General features: G+C 47.8%; 1 protein-coding gene across 1 annotated transcript; it reads left to right on the top strand.

Annotated features, from left to right (window-relative positions):
- Window positions 1-8,622: 8,622 nt before the first annotated feature.
- On the top strand, window positions 8,623-21,541 carry RAE1 (ribonucleic acid export 1). Its single transcript, XM_006839154.1, has 11 exons — window positions 8,623-8,712; window positions 9,344-9,448; window positions 11,495-11,587; window positions 14,229-14,315; window positions 15,186-15,272; window positions 15,374-15,445; window positions 16,821-16,928; window positions 17,220-17,326; window positions 17,417-17,492; window positions 18,439-18,633; window positions 21,438-21,541. Exons 1-11 carry the CDS (start codon window positions 8,623-8,625, stop codon window positions 21,522-21,524), a joined length of 1,107 nt encoding a protein of 368 aa, XP_006839217.1. The 3' UTR covers window positions 21,525-21,541.
- Window positions 21,542-22,410: the final 869 nt, after the last annotated feature.

Raw genomic sequence — 22,410 nt, 5'->3', positions numbered from 1 at the left:
ACTGCAAAGGGAGGGCCCTGTGTACAAAAGCGATTAAGAATTTCAAAATGACAGCGAAGAATGAAACCAAGTACCAAGTATGGGACCTTTCTTAGCATGGAGCCCCATGTGACTTTATGGGTCACATCCTGGAAGCTGGCCCTGCTTAGGAGGCTGGAGTAAGGATTGTTGTTGTGTTTCTTGAGTGGATTCCGACTCATAGATTCTGTGTCAGAGTAGAAAGGTTCTGTAGGACTGACTTCCTTTTGTAGATTTCTGTCATTTTCATCAGGAAACAACCAATTTAAAAAGCATGAAAACTGACACAACAAAAAGACGTTTGGAGCATCCTGATTTTTTCCTGATTCACCCTCATAAGATAAAAGGTATCTGGGAAACGGAACCATCATCACTGGAAATGCTAAGTGATTTCAAAAGTCATGGTGTTGGGAAGAGACCACCCAGTGACTTCTACTAAGTTGGTAGAACACTCCAGAACTCCCATCCATGATGTCCTTAACAACAGCGTGTTCAGCGGCATCAAGAAGAACTAATGCTTTACAGAACACTGTTGTCGAGAAATGCACAGAAACAGTTGCTTCTCTTTGCTAAACGTGCTTCGGTGCACCATTAAAAGTGTGTATCCCCAGAAATGGCAGCATAGTGGGGTAAACATTAGGATGCTTGGTAACCAGAAAATCTGTCATTCAAACCCACCAGTCGCTCCATGGGAGAAAGGCCTGGGGTCTGCTTCCTTAAAGATGACAGTCTTAGAAGCCGATGGGGAAGTTGGATCCTGTTCCCTAGGGTTCCAGAGAGTCAGAATTTACTCCACAGAAGTGGGTGGGCAGCTCCAGGAAACAACCCCATAAAAACAAACCAAGGTCGCCCTCTGCTGGCAAAATCTCCATTATGCTCTGAATTTCGACCACTATTTGGCATGGACATTTCTTTAAATTATGTTCAGGTTCATCCCCTGGTTCAATGTTCAGCCAAGCAATAGATAGGTATACTGGGAGGACAGCACTAGTGACCATAGCGTGGTCAGCCATTCAAGATCAAAGGGGCAGCATTAACCAAGGACAGAATTCAGAAGGCTTGAAAAAAAGGAGGTATGGCACCCAGAAATGCAGGAGGGCGTGGGACCAGTGAGTTCTGCTGAGGGGACTGTCACTGAGCTGAAATGAAGCGTGGGACTTGTTGCACTTGACACTGACGCTCTGTAAACCTTCACTCAGTTCACAATAAAAAGTGAAAAATATATATTTTAAAAATAATAGCACCTCATTGATATGAATGGGCAACTTAGACACTGGCTACCTAAAACAGGGGGCTATAAAGGCACGAAGTGGCTGGCTTACAAGTTTTCATGAGGGAGTTTAGTTTCAGAGTGTGTGGGGAAAGGTAGAGTCACCACTGAATAGTTTTCATCCTGTCTAGATGGGTCTGGCGAAAAGAGATGGGGATGAGATTCTTATGAGTCAATGGTGAGTAATTGTTACCATGACTAATTGTGATTGTCACACAGTAGAGGTAGACGTTTTGTAACATAAAAGGGGGGGGGGGAGTAGCTAATCTTATAGTCCAGGAACAGAGGACCTTAGGACCATCAAGGAAGAAGAGCACGAGTGGAATGTGGGACTCTATCCAGAGAAGCAGCGACACCAGAGACTGAGGTAGAGATGGGGATATGGAGACGTGGAGAAAGGGAGCAGCTGAGGACTCTAGACTCATGGAAAGAGAAAGGCTGTGTCTTGGCGGCCAGGAGGCAGGCTTGCAGAATGTGCCCTTTGGTTGTTTAACTGATTATATATTCCTGAGTGTTTTTATGTATATCCCAAAATAACAACAACAACAAAACAGAGGGAATAGAAGCAAATACTATTGAATGGTGATGCATGGAGGGGATTATAATCATTGCAAAAATGAAATATGATAGGATGAGTGCAAAACTGATGTTCTCCCATGTACACTATCATTTCACACCAAAAAAAGCTTTTAAAAAATGAAAAAAGATAATAGCACCTCATTTGATACATTCAAGGAGCTCTGGTTACAAGTCAGGCTGCTAATTTCAAGGTCAGCAGTTCGAAACTACCAGCGGTTCTGCGGGAGAAAGAGGAGGCTTTCTGCTCCTGTAAAGATTTACAGCTTCAGAAATCCAATGCACAGTTGCTATGAGTCGGAACCAAGTCTACAGCACATAACCACAACCATATATATATTCAAGATTTTTTTCTTTAAGGACTAGGGTGGGGAAGTCTGAGAGACTGGTGAAAAGCCTAAGGATTTCCGTGTGACCCTGAGTACCTCCAGACAGGAGTTGGGTTTTGCATAAAGCAAGGGGTATGGTGGGCAAAGCCCACCTTCATCGCTCACTGCATCGAAAGGGTCACTGTGAATCCAGTTCCCGTCTGGAAGCAGATCCAGTCCTCATCTTTCCACTTCTCCATCCTGGTCACCAGCCACTCCAAGCAAGGCACTTTCTCTCGGCCAAGCCACCTGAGCGGTTTCAGAGCTCACAAGTTAAAAGGCCATTGTCCTTCAGAGTATCAAATAGGCAGACACCAACCCCTGCTGGCTCTTCTTCTATGGGTTCCATAATTCCTGAAACACCCCGTTGTTAAGTGCCATTGAGTGTGATTTCATAGCGACCCCATGTCTAACAGAAGGAAACATGCCCAGGCCTGTGCCAGCCTCACAATCAGTGCTGCTTGAGTCCATTGCTGCAGCCACTATGCCAATCCATCTAGTTGAGGGTTCGTCTTTTTTATTGAGTCCTGGTATGGCGCTGCAGGTTAATGGGCTGGACTGCAAGCTGGATTGAACCGCAAGGTTGGCAGTTCAAGCTCACCAGCTGCTCCTTAGAAACCCTATACAGGGTCATGATGAGTCAGAACCGACTTAACAGCATTTAACAACAACTTTACCAAGCATGATGTCCCTCTCCAGGGGCTGGTCTCTTTTGATAATGTCCAAAGTGCATTGTCACCACCATCCTTGCTTCGAAGGCCTTCTGGCTGCACTTCTTCCAAAACAGGTTTGTTCATTCCTCTGGCAGTCTGGCATGTTAATATTCATTGCCAGCACCATAACTCATTCTTCTGTGGTCTTCCTTACTCATTGTCCAGCTCTTGCATGTATACAAAGTGATTGGAAATACAATGGCTTGGGTCTGTCACACTTCAGTACTCAAAGTGACATCTTTGCCTTTTTTAAAAAAATCATTTTAAAGAGGGCTTCTGGAGCAGTCTGCCTGATGCAATGGTGTTATTGTACTGTTGAGTTGCTTGCAACTCATAGCAACCCTGTATAGGGTTTCCAAGGAGCAGCTGGTGGGTCTGAACTGCCGACCTTGTGGTTCAAAGTCCAGTGCTGATCTTACAGCGCCATACCAGAAGGTCATTTGATATGAGACAATCAGAAAGGATCCCATGTTGCTTTATTATAGCTACAAATGAAGGGAGACAACACAACCAGTAGAAAGCGAACTCTGGTCGTCCTCTGCTGTGAACCTAAAGGTTGGTGGTTAGAATCCACCAGCTTCTCCAGAAAAGAAGGGATCTGGCAACCTGCTCCAAATTTACAGGGGATAGCCTAGACAATCCTATGAGACGATGGTACTATAGGATGAGCACTGGTTAGGGAGCCTTCGTGGCAATGTAGGATAAGTACTCTACTGCTAGCCTCAAGGTCAGCAGTTTAAACCCACCAGCCACTCTGGGGGAGAAACATGAGGCTTTCTGTTCCCATAAACATTTATAGCCTCAGAAACCCTATAAATGATTGCTGTGAGTTAGAATTGACTCTATGGCAGTGGGTATAGGATTGTTGCATGTGATATTAATGATGTTGTTTGATGATTTTTGCATTCTGTTGGGTCACCTCTCTTTGGAATGGGCACAAATATGGATCTCTTCGAACCGGTTGGCCAGGTAGTTGTCTTCCAAATTTCTAGGCATAGACGAGTTAGCGCCTTCAGTGCCACAGTCGTTTTATATCGCTTGCAAGTAATATTTTCTGTCACAATTGAAAAACAGTTGAAGCAGCACATTAACCAAGAGCTACCAGAAATTCAAGCAGGATTCAGAAGACAACGTGGAACGAGGTACATCAATGAAATTTGAGAATCCCAGAAAGATATTTACTCATGTTTTATTGACTATGTAAAGTGTTAAAGAGCAAAGATGTCAGTTTGGGGGAACTAAAATTCACTTGGCCTAAGTCATAGTATTTTCAATAGCCTCAAATGCACAGCTTGTCATGATCCACACAATCGAAAGCCTTTGTGTAGTCAATAAAACACAGATAAACATCTTTCTGATATTCTCGGCTTTCAGCCAAGATCCATCGGACATCAGCAATGTCCAGCGAAAGCTGGACAGTGAATAAAGAAGACCGTAGAAGAATTGATGCCTTTGAGTTATGGTGTTGGAGGAGAATATTGAAAGTGTCATGGGCTGCCAAAAGAACCAATAGATGCATTTTGGAAGAAGTGCAGCCAGGGTGCTTCTTGGAGGCCAGGATGGCCAGACTTTGTCTCTCATACTTTGGACATATTGTCAGGAGGGACCAGTCGCTGGAGAAGGATATCATGTTTGGTAAGGTGGAGGGTCAGAGAAAAAGAGGAAGATCCCCCAACAAGATGGATTGGCCAAGTGGCAGCATGGATGGACTCAAGCGTGGCAACAGTAGTGAGGTTGGCCCAGGATCAGGCAATGTTTCTTTCTGCTGTGCATAAGGTCGCTGTGAGTCGGTACCAACCTGATGACACCTAACAACAACAACATCAACATATGCATGTGAAAGTTTGACAGTGAAATAAGACCTACCATAGAAGAATTGATGCATTTGCGTTACAGTGTTGGAGAAGACTATTGAAAGCACATGACTGCCAGAAGAATAAACATTTGTCTTGGAAGAAATACAGCCAGAATGTTCCATAGAAGCTAGCATGGCAAGACTTTGTCTCTTGTACTTTGGACATGTTGTCAGAAGGGTCCAGGCCCTGGAGAAGGACATCATCCTTGAAAAAGTGGAGGGTTAGTGAAAAAGACGATCTCCAAAAAGATGGCTTGAAAGTGACAGCAACAACGGGCTCAAACAACAACTGTGAGGAAGGCGCAGGACTGGACAGTGTTTCATTCTGTTGTGCATAGGATCTGTATGAGTAGGAACCAACTCCAAGGCACCTAACAAAAGCCATTGATCGTTTGTACCCAGAAACTGATAACAGTTCCTGCATATTCTTTGAAATCTTACATTCAGGAAGTCTTTAGTGGATGTTACTTCACTTGAAACTAATTAAGAAGGGCCCTAGCATCGTTTTAGAGACGGAAAATGAGACCAGGGATGGCTCTGGACACTCAGTCGGCAAGCAGCAAGTCAATGCAGCGACCCAGCTTGACCCTGCATAGTGGTTACGAATCAGGCTGCTAACCACAAAGTCAGCAGTTGGAAACTACCAGCGGTTCCACGGGAGAAAGAGGAGGCTTTCTGCTCCTGTAAAGATTTACAGCCTCGGAAACCCTACACAGGGTCGTTGAACCGACTCCTCGGCACACAACCACCTCCATCACCAGTGCAAAATTAAATCAGCTTTGTTGTTGCTGTTGTTAAGTGCCGTCGAGTCGACTCCGACCCATAGCGACCCGAGGAACATCTGGTGAGCTTGAACCGCCAATCTTGCAATTCAAACGGCTTCGCAGTCTGGCGCATTAACCCACAGCGCCACACCAGGGGTTAAATGGACTAGGACTTAAATTGACAGCAATCAGAATCCTGTTTGACTTTTAAAGATGAGAATGATTTAACAAACAAAACAAGCTACCTATATGGGTCGGAACCGACTCGACGGCACTTAACAACAACAATCCTTAACTAGCTCGAGGCCGATTTATAAAAGTGGTCGCTTGTTGCCAAGCGACCAGCTTTACCAACTTTCGACCAATACGGAAACTGTTGGCACAAGAACTTCCTCTCGGCGTCAGTCGCGCTTGTACGCATGTGCTAAGGCCCGGCGGAAGGAGGTACTCTTTTCTTCCGGGCGACAAAGGAAGTGGTTCGGTAGCGCATGCGCGGTGTCCTCGCGGTAATCGGGACCGTTTCCAACGCCAATGTGAGGCATCCCGGCATCTGGGGACTCCTGCCCGCTGCACCTTGCCCTTTCCCTGGTTTCAGAGCGGAGCAGCAGGCTCCCTGGTCCTCCCAGCCCTCCGCTGTTGGCTTCTGGCCGCGACGCGACTCTCAGGTAGGCCCCATGTTGCCTCCCCGGTAACCCGACGCCATGGCGCCAGCGGAGCACGGCTGCCCCTGCGGAGTGCGCGTCTGAGGGAGATGCTGAGGGACGAACAGAGCTGTTGACCGGGCTTCATTAGTGGCCCCTGGATGGGACATGGTAGCTGGGAAGAGCCTTCGGGGACCCCTTCAGGTGTTTAGAGAAACTGAGGCTCCGGGGAGGGACACTCCGAGTTGGTGGCCGTGTCTGACTCCTCTCCCTCGAAAGCCCTTTCCGGTCGCATGTCAGGCTCTCGGGACGCCTGTCTGTCTCCCACGCTGATCGCCTTCTTTGCTGTCACTCACCGGTGTGTGGAACTAAGCTTTGCTCTCTGTCTTCCGCGGAGAAATCCCTCGGCTAGTTCGTTCCCGGATGATTTACTAAAGGCCGGCGGCTGCGGGGCCGGCGGGAGAAGAGGGGGTGCTGCGGGGGGCTTAGAGCCGGTAGCTAGACTGGCGGGAAGGCTCCGAGGGGGTGACGTTTGAAAATGATGATATGGTTCATAGCTTCCCTGGAGTCTCGTTAGTGCCGTCCAGGCGCTTCCGACTCACAGCGACCGTGTACAGCGTTTCCGAGCAGCGGCTGGTGGGTTTGAACCGCCGACCTTGGCGGCACAGCCGAGAGTATCGTGCGCGTTCCGTAACATCCACTCGTTTCAAGGGCACGTTCGGGGGGGTGTGGGAGAGTCGTAGAGGCTGAGACCGCTTCCGTTCCTGCAGAAGGTCCTGGGGTCTGGAGGTGGGAGGGATGCGCTCTGCCTTGCTGTGTGTCCAGCGCCCAGGAGAAGCCAGCAAGAGGGGGACCAGGAGGTCAGGCGGAGGTGTGGACGTTTTCAGTGCACAGTGTGCATGTGGTCGGTCCTGACTGCGTTCTTGCCTTGTGTCCCAGGCTCGTTCTCCAGAGTTCATCCCTGATGGCAGAAGTGTCCCCTCTTGTGCTCGGTGGGGAGGGGGAAGGAGATGGAAATAGCTCTTCTGAAGACCCTGTGCTTAATGTGCGTGTGACCTCACTTAGTTCTACACTTGGTGTGTTTGCATGTGCTTATTTGTCATGAGCCACCATAGCCCTCCCACAGCCCTTGGGTGTTTCTCCATTCATAGCTGCCCTGAGTGTGGAGAGATAACACCTGATAACAGGGTGTTAACAGGAAAGGTGGCCGCCATGGGAAACTTCCTGTACAGAACTGACGCTATGCCTTCAGTGTACTACTGTCTTTCCTGGGTGGGTGGTTCCAGGACTCCTCCTGCGATTCCAGAATCCCAAGATGCTCAAGTCCCTATGTAAAGTGTGCATGTAACCTAGGCACATCCTTCCTTAGACTTTCAATCATCTGTAGGTTATACTACCTAATCCAATGTAAAGACTGTGTAAATAGCACCTTACACTCCCCATAGCCTTGGAGGGATGGCTTAGATCACTTAATCCCCCCATCCGTCCCCCCCACCCCCCAATATCTTCAGTCCTTGGTTGGTTGAATCTGTGAATGGGGAAATGGCAAGTGCAGACGGCCACCATATTTGTATAATCCAAGTATTATGTAGACTTACTCCTTGGAAGGAAAAAAGGCCATGTCGAGTACTCCACCCCTTATGCACTTGATGCTGCAAGCTTTCTGTGAACATAATCTGATTTGCCCCTCAGGACAACCCTGGAGAAGGTGTGTTTGCAGAGCAGGAAAATGAGGCTCAGTGTGGGAAGGTTAGGGTCCCAGCCCTGGAGACTGGCAGAGGTACAGTGCAACCCTGCTGGGCCTACTAGACTCTGGCACCCAGGAAGCAATTTGCTAGGTCAGTGTCCAAAACTATTGGTGCTGCGCCAGACCCATTGGTACCCAAGCAAACCAGAGTGGATTACTTTAACTCTTCCTCCGAGACATGGCAGAAGGACTGGCAAGGCCAGCTGGAGACCTCACTGGATGGGGACCTTGTGCCTGTGTGCTCTTGTCTTGGTGTGCCACTCGGTTACTCTGTTGAAGCAGCAGATTTTGAGACTGAGCTGATGACTAAAGGCCTGCTGCTGTGTTGAGTCCATGTTGGCACCTTAGTTGTGACAGAAGCGCCACAGTAGAGGAGGGTGCTGCTGTCGGGGTGTGTGTCTGCCGTAGATGGGCGCTCGCTGCCCTTTCGTGGGTTTCTCTGAAACTAAACCTGTTCTAAAGTAAGTTTATTTAGAATGCACCCTGCTTGACATATAGCTATTTCCATTACTGCCGAAAAGAGACACCTGGCATTAAGCCATTTAGACTCTATTTTTCTCTTGTGGTCCATGTTTGTTATAGCTTTCAGTGTCACTTACTACTCAAAAAGCATGTTTTTTTGTAACATTTTTCATTAATTTTTTTTTTTTTTTTTTTTTTTAGAGTCACAATGAGTCTGTTTGGAACAGCCTCAGGTTTTGGAACTGGTGGGACCAGCATGTTTGGCAGCACGACCACTGATAATCACAATCCTATGAAGGTATCACAGAAAGCTTCGTGGAGTTTTTAGGGAGAGGGCAGACCAGGGTTTCCACATCAGATGGCGGGAGATGCCAAGATGGCTTAGGCCTCCTCTGGGTCTTCCATTGTCTAGTGCAGAGTTCTCAGTCACTGGAGCCCAGAAAGTGTGTCCCCTGGACCAATGTCCTACTACCCACAGCTTGTCCTGTCACTGGACTCACCATTGTAGATTTCTGGTGGCCTTGACCACAGCTGTCATATCAGAATTTCCACGGGAGGTGCCCCGGTGAGTGACTGCTGTGATCAAGCACTCTGGGGCAAAAGCTGCTGGGACCTTGGCAAACGTGTCTGGTGTCGTGTTTGGAGAGCATGGCTGGGACCTTGGAGAGCATGTCTGGTGTCGTGTTTGGAAAGCGTGGCTGGGACCTTGGAGAACATGTCTGGTGTCGTGTTTGGAGAGCGTGGCTGTGGGTGTGGTCATCGCAATGCCAGCCTTCCACTGGCTTATCCCTCCCCTTGTGAGGAAGGAAATGTCCACCCGGGGGTTTGAGAGCACCAGGGAAGTCCTTGCTGCAATGTCCAGTGGGAAGGCAAACAATTGTGAGTGGAGTTGTAAAGATGTGTATTCTCACATCAACTTTCTCCTCCAGGATATTGAAGTAACATCTTCTCCCGATGACAGCATTGGTTGTCTGTCTTTTAGCCCTCCGACCTTGCCAGGGAACTTTCTTATTGCAGGATCCTGGGCAAACGATGTAAGTGCTTCTTCAAGGAAATGTGTATCTTTGTATGGGCAAGGTTAGCTTCCTTTTTTAGTTTATTTTTTCGTTCTGTTCTTTTCCAAGGAACTGAAGCAAAGTTGAGGCTCAGTTGTGGTTGCCATAAAGAAATCAAATTAAAAATCAGTTTGTTCAGTGTGTTCAATCAGATGCAGTATTGACTCAGAGTCACTGTTACTCATGGTGACATGTGTGAACACATCTCCCTTCATGGCATCCTGGGCACGTTCTTCATGTATACTTCAGATTGTCTTAGAGTTTAGGTAAGCCTGTGTAGACGTTATCTCTAACCGCTGTACAAAAGGAAAGATGAAAACAATGGATTTGGTTTGGGTTTCTGTGTTTTGTGGGGATTGTAAAGTTTCTGGTAGAAAAAGAAGCAAGGCATAGGAAGAGGCACTGTAGAAGAGGGTACAGGTGACACTTCAAGTCCCCTAAAACCATTCAACCTCACCAGTGACCAGGGATGGACAAACTTAAGTATGGACTTTTTTCCTAGCAAATTAACAAAAATAAAGCATCTATAAGAAAAAGCTTAGGGCTGGCAAGGATACGCTGAAACCTCATAGGTGCTGTCAGTATGTATGGAAATAGTGGCCTCGTGGCAGTAGTAGTTAGGAACCCTGTGTTATTACCTGTTGTCTCATTAGTTCCCCTCTGGAACCGGAGGCAGTCACATAATGCACCTTATGAAGAGTATCTGCCGAAGTCTAGCCAACAGTCACAGCGGGAGGAACCGATCCTTAGCCCTGTTTGGTGGGCCCGAATGCTGAGAAGTAAAACACCTGACCCGAGCTCACAGATCTGAGCCACTTACAAAGCTGGGGTGCAGGCCCCGTGCAGTGTGGCCAAGGATTGGGGCACCTAGACACTACTAATTCTTTCCTTGAAAAATATTGCTCTGTTACATTCTGCTAGCCCTAACACTACTGACAATTTTGAACAAATGGTGACATCCTGTAGTAATGGTACTCTGTGGCATGTCCATAGGATGTGGTTGTTACGTGCGGTCAAGTTGGTTCATAAAGTAACCCTGTACAGGGTTTCAGAGGAGCGGCTTATGGGTTTGAACTGCCAACCTTGCATTTAACAATCCAGTACTTATCCTACAGTGCCACTCAAGGATTCCAAAACTTAATTTAGATGATAGTCAAAACACTATGATAGTTTAGCTAGGAGTTGGGGCAAGGTTTCCTTCTTAAAAAGATTGCTATAACAATCATATAAATAAAATTACAAAAAGATCATATCCTAAAAACTTCTTGTCAAGTCAATTCCAACTCATACTGTTTAAAAAGTTTTTAGAAAGGGTCTTCAAATTGTGACTTGAGGTATGTGAGGAGGGCAGAGGGGCAGCGGCAGGGCACATTTGGGAAGGATGGTAGCCAAAGTAGAGCAGATTTGTTTCGGGAGAAGATTTCAATTGTTGATTGTTGTTGTTCACTGCTAAACAAAACGTGTAAGGAGAGCCATATCAGGAGGCTGTTTTTTGAGGACTTGACAGTACAGTGAGAAAAGGTACAGTTAGAAAACACAAGTCGCTGAATAATCTGTTAGTTTAGTTTTTGTTTTCTGGAATATATATGAATAGAAAGGAATGTTAATGGTGGTCTGGGATGAGGGTTGATTCTTTTTAATTTTCTTGTCATAATTATACAATCTCTTATGTAAAATGCATGGTTCGTGTAATCCAGAAAAAAAAATGATAGAAAAATTCAGAAATTTTAAAGAGGAAAGGTAGATTTCTGCTTTGGTCTTATTCCCTTAAGGCGATGGGTAAGTGACACTCTTTCTCAGTTCACAGGTGTGGTGGGAAGATTATCAGCAGTTTGGTACAGGCAGTAGAAGCTGTATCTTTTAATGGATTAAACAACAGAAACATAGCTGCTTATATGCATTTCTTACTTTGCCCTTAAAGTTATGTAATGAGGTTGGTATGAGAGGCCTATGTGCATTTAAAGTGTACCCTCCTAGTTTTTAGGTGTTAAATTATCTGATATATTGTTTGCTTGATTTCTGTAGGTTCGCTGTTGGGAAGTTCAAGACAGTGGACAGACTATTCCCAAAGCCCAGCAGATGCACACCGGGCCGGTACTGGACGTTTGCTGGAGTGATGTACGACTCAGCAGCTTTTAGCCTTTCCTTCTACGTAAAGTACAATGTAGTTCATAGTACTTAAAAACCCTGCAACACAAATAGCACATATGTGTACATGTTGTAAGGAGCCCTGGTGTCACAGTTGTTAAGTGCTTGGCTGCAAACGGAAAGATCAGTAGCTGGAACCCACCGACTGCTCCCCAGGAGAAAGCTATGTCGCTATGCTCCCATAAAGGTCTGCAGCCTTGGAAAGCCTGGGGCGTGTCTACTGCCCTGTAGGTCACTAGGAGTCGGGACCAACTCAACAACAGCGGGTTTGTTTTGGGCTTAGGCATTTTGTGGGAATTGTAAGTTTCTGAATGTAAATACAATAATTTATTGCTATCTTCCCAAAAGTCCCAGCCTTGAGGACCCTACGTAGTCTGCAGACCTGGAGTTGGCATGAGTCAGTTGGCTTGATGGCACCGAAACAACATCAGCGTCAGTGTTTTTAGTATAGTTGGTGAACGCTCACTTGAAGTTGTTCCTCTCTCAAAGCAAACAATGCTGAGAGCTTTTCTGGCATTAAAAACACTATTTTATTGACATGTTATCTTGAGAAGGAAGGCCGATCATTTCCTAAAGCCTTTCCAAGCTCTAAATATGCCGTGACCTTAGAGTGTTTACAATTAGAAATGTACTCTCCCAGAAAATAAATTCTAGAAGACAGTAGACCCATTTCTATTACTGAATGTTTTGTTTGCCACAAAATTCACTTTCCTCCCCAAACCCTGAGCAGCAGCATTATACGCCCATATGTGTTTGTTCAGCTTTGAGACAAATTGAGCAGAATGTGAAAAAGAAAAGGGACCCACGTGTCTATAGCTTTTCAACCATTGTCTTCTTCAGTCCAGGCCTGACTTTAGATTTTGGTTCTGTCACATCTGGCTCCTGACTTTACTAAGCTAGTTAATCTCCCTGCATCTGTGAAAATGAAGGAGGAAGTAAGAAAAATACAACAAATCATTATCGGTACCGGTCGTGCCCTGAAGACCCGGGCTCTGAAGTCAAGCTCAGAATTGGCAAACCTTGTGTTCATGAACTTCAGGCTCTTTCAGGGAAGGACAGACAGACACAGAATTAAAGAAGTCTTTCAGACAGTGCGAGTTGTGACAAGCCTGTGTCTGGCAATGAGCCTGGTGCCCGTCGTCAGCGGGTGCTTACGGGCGTGCATGGGGGAACACAGCAGGTGAGGGCTGAGGCACCTGAGCAGCCTCCTTTGTGGAAGCCGATAGAGGGGGAGTGGAAGAGGCCTTGCAAGAAAAGAAACGATTTCTTTGACAGCATAGGCTAGGAGGCCTGGTGACACAGTGGCTAAGTGTGTGACTGCTGGTACGCCCAAGGTCAGAACCCACCAGCTGCTCCATGGGGCAGGTCTCAGTCCTGCAGGCTCGCTCTAAGTCGGGGTCAGCTCGGCAGCCCTGTGCCAGGGGCTTCTGCCATCCTCTCGGGATGTGGCTCACCTGCGTAGCCACGTGGCCACTGGAGCTCAGCATCACAGACTGGAGTGGGAGCATCACTGCTCTGCCTGGCTCTGTGGAGGCGGGGAGGGTGAGCAGGCAGGAAGGGCAGCCTTTTGTGATAATTTTGGGGGCTGGACCATTGCACTTATGTACTGTGCTGTCAGGGATTTGTAGAGTTAACCTCGTGGCTTCATTAATAGTGTGAGCGGTAGGTTTGTCTCGCAGATGGAGAACTGATGGCTTCAAATGGGAAGAAACTTTTGCTCGCGGTGGTTATGATAAATCTTGGAGTTGTGGAACCAGAAGTGAAATCTGCTGGCCAGGGCTTGACAGACTTTGGTCCTTGAAGCAAATCTGGCCTATTCCTTGTTTTTGTAAATATATTGGAGCACAGCCACACTCATTCTTTTATGTCATATCTGAGGGAGCTTCAAGAAGTTCGTGGAAAATGTAATGAATGGAATTTTTCCGTGAAGTTTTTAAAACCCCCTCGTATATGGCAGCATTCAAGGTACAGCGATAGTTGGATTGAAACAACTTTTTATGCCACTAAGTATCCGCTGCATAAAGAAAAAAGTACCGTGTGTTACCTTTTCCTATTTAACTGGTTGTTTTAAACTATTCTACAGTTTAGGTTGTTTTTTGTTGTTGTGAAATGCCGTCGAGTTGGTTCCGACATTTAGTGACCCTGGATAGAATTTCCAAGGAGCGGCTGGTGGGTTTGAACCACTGACTGAGGTTAGCAGCCCAGTGCGTAGCCTACAGTGCTACACTAGTACTCTACAGTTGAGGTCAGACCGATGATTATTTTTAATGGTCTGTGGTAACATACACAGGTAATAGGACACACTGAGACTATCCCTGGAGAAGAATGGGAAGGAGGGAGACTTATTTTTCACTAATCTTTATGTGCCGCTTGAATTTTAATCCCATTCGTATGTTGTCTCTGAAGCATAATTGATCATTAAAAATAGAGCTAGAAGAACATGTTTGGTACCTGACACTGCAGTTTATAATACACCATCCCCCCAAATGATTTGAAATTACAAAAAACAAATGATGCTCACTGTAACATCTAAGTGTATGCAGGGGGGTTTTGTTTGTCATAGAAATGCCAATGTTTCTGTTTTTTGTTTGGTTTTGTTTTTTTATTGTAGGATGGGAGCAAAGTATTCACAGCCTCGTGTGATAAAACGGCCAAAATGTGGGACCTCAACAGTAATCAGGCCATACAGATTGCACAGGTGCCAAGAACTTACTGGCTCTCCGCAGAGGTGCTGGGCGGGCCTGAGGCGTTTCACTTCGAGTAGTAGCATTCTTTGTGTAAAACATACAGAGCTGGACTCGTCCACGTTCATCCAGGAACCTTTCACATGAGAAGAACACCAGTATGGTGGCCATTCTCATCTGATCAGCATCTCACAGAGTGCTCTCTTCTGGTCCTCCAGCTATGTGTAGAGTAGCCTTCTCCTGAGGAAGGCATCACAAAGAGTTGGTGACATTCAGATCTAGACCAGACAAGTATTACAAGTGTCCTTGTCATTCACCTGCTTGGTGTTCCAGCCTCCACGTGTGGCTGGCCTTGTACCAGCGGTATTAGTCACTCATTCGTGCAGTAAATGTTCCTTCGGGATGCTCCTTCCTTCCTGGGGCTTGTGTTGCCTGCTGGGGTCACTACAGAGATTATTGTATGAAAGGTGCTAAGAACGGAGGAAGTTGACAAAGGTCAGAGACGTAAGGATCGGCCTGGTCAGGAATCCAGGAGCGCCTTTTCAGTCGGTGTCACGTACTGTAACCATGGTGTGTGTTAGAAGCACCTCCTCCGTCCCATGTCCCCATCTTCTGAGTAAATGGAACTATGGTGGCTTCCTTGTTCGTTACTCTTGTCACTGCTGAATCTTTTCTGACTCTCGATAATTGGTCACCTTCACAATCAGGTGCAAGTTCGTGAACATGGGAGGTAGCTGGAGGCTGTTACACTCGAGACTGCAGAGTTCTGACCATGGGAGGGAGGGCCTGCCTGCCTCAATAGCTAAATGGGCCCCTTCTCTTTAAAGCCGTCAGACACCTTGGTAGGTATGTCCTGACCTGGGTTGCTTTTGTCTTGTTGAAAGCATGATGCTCCTGTGAAAACCATACACTGGATCAAAGCACCAAACTACAGCTGCGTGATGACCGGGAGCTGGGACAAGACATTAAAGGTACCACACAGCACAGGGGGGTCCTGTGGCCCTAGTAGTGTTGGCGTGTGTCTGTCTGACTTGCTCTCAGCAGTGACTTACTGATTTCCTTTTGGTTTTAGTTTTGGGATACACGCTCATCAAACCCTATGATGGTTTTGCAACTCCCGGAAAGATGTTACTGCGCTGACGTGGTGAGGCTTTCTGCGCCGAATTGTTTGTTCACAGATACTGTCTTTGAGACGGGGCCCTTTAAAAACAAAATAAACGTTTCTTATCATAATAAGTTTGGCACTGAGAGCTTGATCTCTGAATCTCTCAAGCTTTAATACTAGCCTTTGGAGGTGCAGTTAGATTGCCTTGGGTGTCTTAAATTGGAACGTTTCTTCACATTGGTACCAGAGTCACTAAATACCGAGTGTCCCGGGGTTTGCACAGTTGCTTGAATGTGCACATTTGGCTCCCTGCCATCATTCATGTGTCTTTTCACTCTGGAGGGCTTTGTCTTAGGGATTAACGGGAAGCCAGGCTGCCGGCCATGTCATAACAGAACATGGAGAGCGCCGCTGTGACGTGGCAGTAGGGAGCTCGTCAGAGCCTTGCTGAGCTGCGCTTGTCTTCGCTGGGTTGCACTTCGCAGATAGTTGGTTTTATAAATTGCTTCCAGAAAGTCTGCTGGCACCATTTTTCCAGCAGCATGTGCTCCCTTTGTGTCCTCTGTGTTACATTTTGGTTCTTCTCACAACATTTCAACCTCTTTCATAATGCTGTTGCACACTTAATAGACCAACGTAACTTTTGTATGCACTGGGAAACCAAGAACAGAAACCACATGACTCACTTTATTATGGTGCTGTGGAACTGAACCCACAATGCCTCTGAGCTCAGCCTGTCCTGAGTCTTTGGGGACTCTCTGAATGGGGTAGAAGATGAAGAACTTTCTCCCACATGTAGCCTTAAAGTTTTACGCCATTTACCTCAGTAACTATTTTTAGCAATTCATAACAAAGACATAATTATAGATGAAAATCGTTTTTGTTTTGTCTAAAATCGTGAAACGCTGGAAGTAATATTAGCAGGCTAACAAGACGAATGTGATTAAGTGAAGCCTGTAGTGCAGTCGCTGGCTGGAATGTCCGACAGCCACTTCCTGTTCTTGAGGAACGTGGGCTAATGCTCAATAGTGACACTTTGAGGAAAGGCTCTGAAATTTATGGAAACACGCACACACACGCACACGAGGCTGGAGTGGAATGCCTCCGACTGTTGCTGGCTTATCGTTGAAGGCATGGTGCAGGTGCTTTTCCTTCTAGTTTTCTCGGAGCGTTTTCTAAATGGTTCCCAGTTGACTTTTATAGATAATTCTTAAGAATGAGTCTTCTGAGAATATTCAAGAGTTTTATTTTCAAATAAGATTTGGAGTAGGTCACATAAGTCTTTATACAGCATACCACTGAATTGTTAAACTTTAAAACCCTCAGACTTAGTTTTGTGACTATAAAACATGAGTCTCATATTTGAGTATGACCTAAAGCCTCCTCATTTGTCCTCTGCTTCCCTCTGCCCCAGGTCTATCCTATGGCCGTGGTGGCCACAGCAGAAAGAGGCCTGATCGTCTACCAGCTGGAGAACCAGCCTTCTGAGTTCCGGAGGATAGAGTCGCCACTAAAGCATCAGGTGAGTCGGATGTCAGTGCAGGGAACTGGTTTTCCTTTGAAGATCTACTGCTTCCAGAGCAGGAGCAGGCAGGGTCGGTGGGTCTCTGGGGGCTTGGCCATATTGTCCAAACTGGAAGGAGGAGTGAGAATCTCAAGGTTGACTCCTCCTTGGGCGACCGCTTTGATCAGATCGGAGGGCCTGCTTCTGGCTCTTTGAACACCCAAACAGGGTAAAAATGATTTGCCCTTAGCTTAGTTGTGAAATGTATATCCCCCTGTGATGATAATACGCTTTTTTTTTTAACTGTAGCATCGGTGTGTAGCCATTTTTAAAGACAAGCAGAACAAGCCAACTGGTTTTGCCCTAGGGAGTATTGAGGGGCGAGTTGCTATTCACTACATTAACCCCCCAAATCCGTAAGTGGGAAGCAATCAATTTACCAATTTTCACTTCCGGCTTTGTAGTTGTTGTATGAGGGAAAACCTAGACGTGTCTTCGTTTTTCAGTGCCAAAGATAACTTTACCTTCAAGTGTCATCGGTCCAATGGAACCAACACTTCCGCACCTCAGGACATCTATGCGGTATGTTGGAAAACAACCTTGGGGAGGCATAGGACACTCTGCTAGGACGTGGTGGGTTTCTGGGAAAGCGCGAGGCAGCGAGAATTGTGCTCTCCTCGGAGCGCTGTGGGGCGTGTGCATGTCCACACGGGTGAGGGTCTCTGCTGCAGGCTTCTGTTTTCCTGCTTGTCCCGAGTGCTCTGGCACCCCTCTAACAGAAATGCCCCAGGTGGTGGCTGTGACAGGCAGAAACCCAGTTTCTCACAGTTTGGGAGGGTGCAAGTCGGTATGCAGAATGCTGGCTCTTAAGGGAAGCCTCGAAGGGAAAGGCGTTGTCACTGTTAGCTTCTGTCTCTTGGCTCCATGTGTCTTGCATCTCTTGTATCCCATCTCTCTCTGCTAGCCAGTTTAACTCCTTTTGTGTCTCCAAAGAGACCAACCCTAGATCCATCCTACACTAATCCTGCCTCCTTACACAACAAAGACCACCCCTTCCCAACTGGGATTGTAATCAGGGATTTAGAGGTTAGGATTTACAACCTATTTTGGGGGGATACAATACAGTCCACAACAGTGAACGTGTCGGCTCCATTCCCTGTTTCTGAATGGAAGCTTTGCAGTGGGGTGGCATTGCTGTTAGACGGTCTATACACATACACACATAGCTAACATAGAAATTGCTTTTGTCACACAAGAAAATGGCGTCTTCCTGGGGCACACTCCTTGGTGTTGCTAGTGTATGCATACACTACTTCCTGTACCTTGTGCTTGTCGCAGCGATTAGCCGTAGCTCTGAGCTGGCAGGGGGTTCAGGACACCCAGCCCGTTTCCCCTAGGCTTGGCCACCATTCTGCTGGCGTGACGGTCTACATTTTTAGTTTCCAGACGAGCATGGGACACGTGCACAGGAGGACCCTGAGCTCACTGCTGCCTTTGCTCTGCTTCTCGTTGTGCCTCCTCCTCACAGGTCAACGGAATCGCCTTCCATCCTGTCCACGGCACTCTGGCAACAGTGGGCTCTGATGGCAGGTTCAGTTTCTGGGACAAAGATGCCAGAACAAAACTAAAGACTTCAGAGCAGTTGGACCAGCCAATCTCAGCCTGCTGCTTCAACCACAATGGAAATATCTTTGCCTACTCATCTAGCTATGACTGGTCCAAGGTGAGACTCCACAGGCCCACAGGGGCAGGAGGTCTGGCTGAGGTCCTGATTGTGTTCGTCCTTGCTGTCTGTCCTCCGCCCAGCCAGGTCCCTGTCCCTGCGAACGGAGTTGTCAGGCCTTCCTCACAGGGCTGGGAGCTCGGGTGTGCCGCCTCCCAGCTCTGGGTCAGAGCCAGGCCTCCTTGATCCGCCACAGGGCCTCAGGTGGTCACCACAGTGAGGGTAAGAAACGCTTTCATCTCGCCCAAACCATGGTAGATCAGTTTGCATATTCTAGAATATTGTATTAATGGGGTTGTACCAATGGCACTCTGGTTTAAAGTTCCCTGCTGGTAACGGACAGGTCAGCTGTTTATGGGAGAAAGGTGATGCTGTCATGGGGCAGTTCTGCTCTGTCCCGTGAGGTCACTGTGCGTGGGAACCGACTTGGGCTGCTCTCACTCAGCCCAGATCATTTGGAACCCTGCCCCCTGCGTGTGCGCCGCTAGTTGGGTCCTGTTGTTGCTTGGTTTCCCGATAGGGACAGATCACTGCCTGTGCGCTATCGGGGAATTTTTGGCCTTGTGCGTCTGAGGGTGCCTCAGGGTTGGTTCTGCGTGAAGGTGGAGGAGGCTGCAGCCTGCAGGACAGGCACGAAGTGGCCGGGAGCGAGCTTGGCAATCTTAAGTGTTGCACAAAAACTGAAGGAATCAAACTGACCCCACCCATCAGTGTTGCCCATAGAGCAGCTGCAAATCCAGGCTTGCATTTAAAAAAGAGCTCAGGAACCTGGGCCACGTGGGATTGCTGTGCCGCTGTAGCACGCTGGGACTCTGCCCCTGCCTGCGGCCCCCCGAGGCTCCTGCCCAGATCCCCAAATCACCAACCCAATCACATCACTGAGCGACTCAGCACCACTGTGGCTGCCACTCCACTGCCCATGGGAGGGTGTCCACACCATCCTCCATCTTCTGACACCTGCAGCGCTGCACAGCAGGGCTCCGTCCTGGTTTCCTGGCCCCCCCCCACCCCTTGCCCAGCCCCAGCAGACCACCAGCCGTGCGCACTCACTGCCTCTGTTGGGGGTGGGTTCTTTGAGGCTGTGCCTTCGCCCTGTGACATCTCAGATTTAATGTCTTTTCTGTGAAACGGAACGGCACCGCTGCTCCTGCACTGGCCTCCAGGAGAGCACCGGGCCCTGTTCTGTGTAGGAAAGTGACCAAAGATTCCAGAGGCTCAGCACTTGGATTGCATAGACAGACGTGGGACAAGGTGCTGGGATTTGGTCGGTCCTGCAAGTAGGACACTGGCGACACACTGGGGCCAAATCCTGAGCCCTTTTCCTGAGGACTGAGGATTTGTTGTGATAGTGTTTCTCTCCATCTTCATTACTGAGGTTTGGTTTTGTTCCTTTTGAGAAGTGGAAGTCTTGGCTTGTAAAAAGTACTCAAAAAATGTTAGCTGTAGGTTCACAGAGCACATTTGATCGCAGTCCGCTAGGTAGCTCATCCCACTCCTGCATTTCCTTCTCTGTCTCCCGCTTTCCTGACCTCTCCCGCCTTTGGAGCTCTGTCTCAGATGGTGGGGTATTCTAAGGAGTGGGTACCTCCCTAGTGTCATTGTTGACCTTGTGGGCCTGTCATCTGACTGAAAATGGAGCGATGGCAGTGACTTCCGTTCCAGGCTGAACAAGGGAGGGACGGGGCACTAAGGGTCAGTGTTTCAGAGCTTCCACCCGTCACCTAACCAGTAAGTCTGGTCTTTAGGAGGGAGGTTTGTTCCACACTTTCTCCCACTCTCGGACCTTCTAATACAATCCCTTTCAGAGCCAGTGGTAGTGGTCGCCAGGCTCCAATCTAGCTCTTCTGACTTCAGGGTCGTGGAGATTATTCATGGGGTCCGTTTGTGCCCGGCTCTCAGTGTTTCCAGGCATCCTCAGTTTTCACCATTCTTCCTGCCTCTGGACAGCGAGAGACCAATAGTTGTGCCTTAGAGATGGTACTCACAAGCTTCTAAGGCCCCAGCCAATACTCACACCAAAGTAGGATGTAGGCTATTGTCTTTGTCTTTATGCCAGGTCATTTTGGTGTCCCCCAAACCTGGTACTGAGCCCCTAGACCCAGCAACTCACTTCCTCAAGTTGTTTATGTTCCAGAAGTTTCCATAGTTACCCCCTGTAGGCTCCACTGCCTTCATGGGTATGTTTGTAGCATCCTGTGTGCATGGTACTTGGTGTGCTCCACGCTCCCTCCCACGACCAGTCAGCCTGCACGTCTACTGACACATCCGCTCCGGGCCCTGGGTTACAGGGTGTGTAGACAACAGGATTTGCCTCTGTTGCCTTGAACTCTTGCTCTCCTCCCGTGTCTTCCTCTGCCTCCATCATTTTCTGTCGCCCCCCCGCCCGCCCCCAATGTAGTTTGTCCTCCCCTTCGCCCATTAGCAGTTGTCTACCGGCTAGCAGTGCCTTAACCCTACTGCCCCTGGCAGTCGTCAAAGAATGTTTCTTTTAATGTGAAAATAATTTGACTTACTACAATAGTAGTTTCGTATACTGTTTGCCCTTTGGTGATTGACTCAGCATCATGTCTGTCCACCAGGTTCACCTGTGTTGTGAGGTGTTTTGCAGATTCAGTGTTATTCTTTAACTATGTGGTGTGTTCCATTGTGTGTGTGCATACATCATTTGTTTAGCTATTCTTCCCATGATGGGTACTTCGGCTGTCTCCACCCTTTTATGAGTTGTGCTGTGTGCGGTAAGCATGGATGTGCATATATAGCTGTTGCTTTTAAGTAATCAGATGGTGGTTTGTCTTCCTCTTTAGGGGCATGAGTTTTATAATCCCCAAAAGAAGAACTACATTTTCCTGCGTAACGCAGCTGAAGAGCTGAAACCCCGGAATAAGAAGTAGCGGCCGGAGCCTTCTGGGCTGCCCTGTGCTGTGGCCCTCCACTTGGCCTCGTCTCTGTGTGACTGTGGGTCTGACTAGTGGAGGGTCAGCCTTGGCCATGGACCTCACCCCTGGAGGGAGCACTGGGCCTGCTCAGCCATCCAGCCCAAGCAGCCGCAGCCGCACCATGTCCATTCCACTGCCCAATACGAGTTTCCTCCGAAACGTCCAGGGGTTGAAGGAGTTCGATCCCTGCAGGCAGCTGCCGGTGTTCTTCAGTGCTTCGTTCAGCAATGTATGTGTTAGCGAGTATTGAAAAACATCCTGTGAACCCTCTACTGTATTTTGTAATAAAATATTTTGAAGACTGCTTCCCGAGCCTCCTGACCAGCCTTTCTCCCCAGCCCATCTCTGAAGTGTTGCAGACCCCTCCTCTGGGAAGGTCTGAAATCCTGTTCTTTCCCAGGGAGGGGAGGGGTGGGGTCTGGAGCAGGTGTTTCCCTAGCCAGGGGTAGGTCCGACAGCTGCTTCGTGTGTCTCTCTGTGCCCTTTCTGGTCTCCTCGGCTCTGCTGAGCAGCCTTCTGGGAGGTCATCAGCCAGGTCCGGCGTGGGGCTGCTCCTCATTCAAGCCCTTGGGAGTCGTAGCTTTGTTCTTGCTGTTTCTTTATGTCAAGTAATTTAAAATTCAAGATTGGTAAGTGTCAGAAATGAAATTCAATTTCACACATGATTTTTTAGTCTATTGTACTTTTACCCTGTGATCCCAAATGTTTATCTTACTCTCTGAGGAGAGTATATAAACTCCAGTTGGGTGTAAGATCTGGTGCTGATACATTGAAATACCTGTTTGTCTCCTCATAAAACAACAATGGAAATACAGTTTTCCACTGGGAGAGACTGCCTGCA

This window comes from Chrysochloris asiatica, unplaced genomic scaffold, assembly GCF_000296735.1.
Source record: "Chrysochloris asiatica unplaced genomic scaffold, ChrAsi1.0 scaffold00023, whole genome shotgun sequence".
Lineage (NCBI taxonomy): Eukaryota > Metazoa > Chordata > Mammalia > Afrosoricida > Chrysochloridae > Chrysochloris > Chrysochloris asiatica.
This window is presented reverse-complemented; position numbering and strand designations above follow the sequence as displayed.

What these genes read in the sequence shown, in the direction of transcription:
- RAE1 (XM_006839154.1), top strand. Translation starts at nt 8,623, where the DNA reads ATGAGTCTGTTTGGAACAGCCTCAGGTTTTGGAACTGGTGGGACCAGC. An exon ending in TGGACGTTTGCTGGAGTGAT is followed by an intron (nt 11,588 to 14,228) that starts GTACGACTCAGC and finishes TTTTTATTGTAG; the next exon opens with GATGGGAGCAAAGTATTCAC. An exon ending in GATGTTACTGCGCTGACGTG is followed by an intron (nt 15,446 to 16,820) that starts GTGAGGCTTTCT and finishes CCTCTGCCCCAG; the next exon opens with GTCTATCCTATGGCCGTGGT.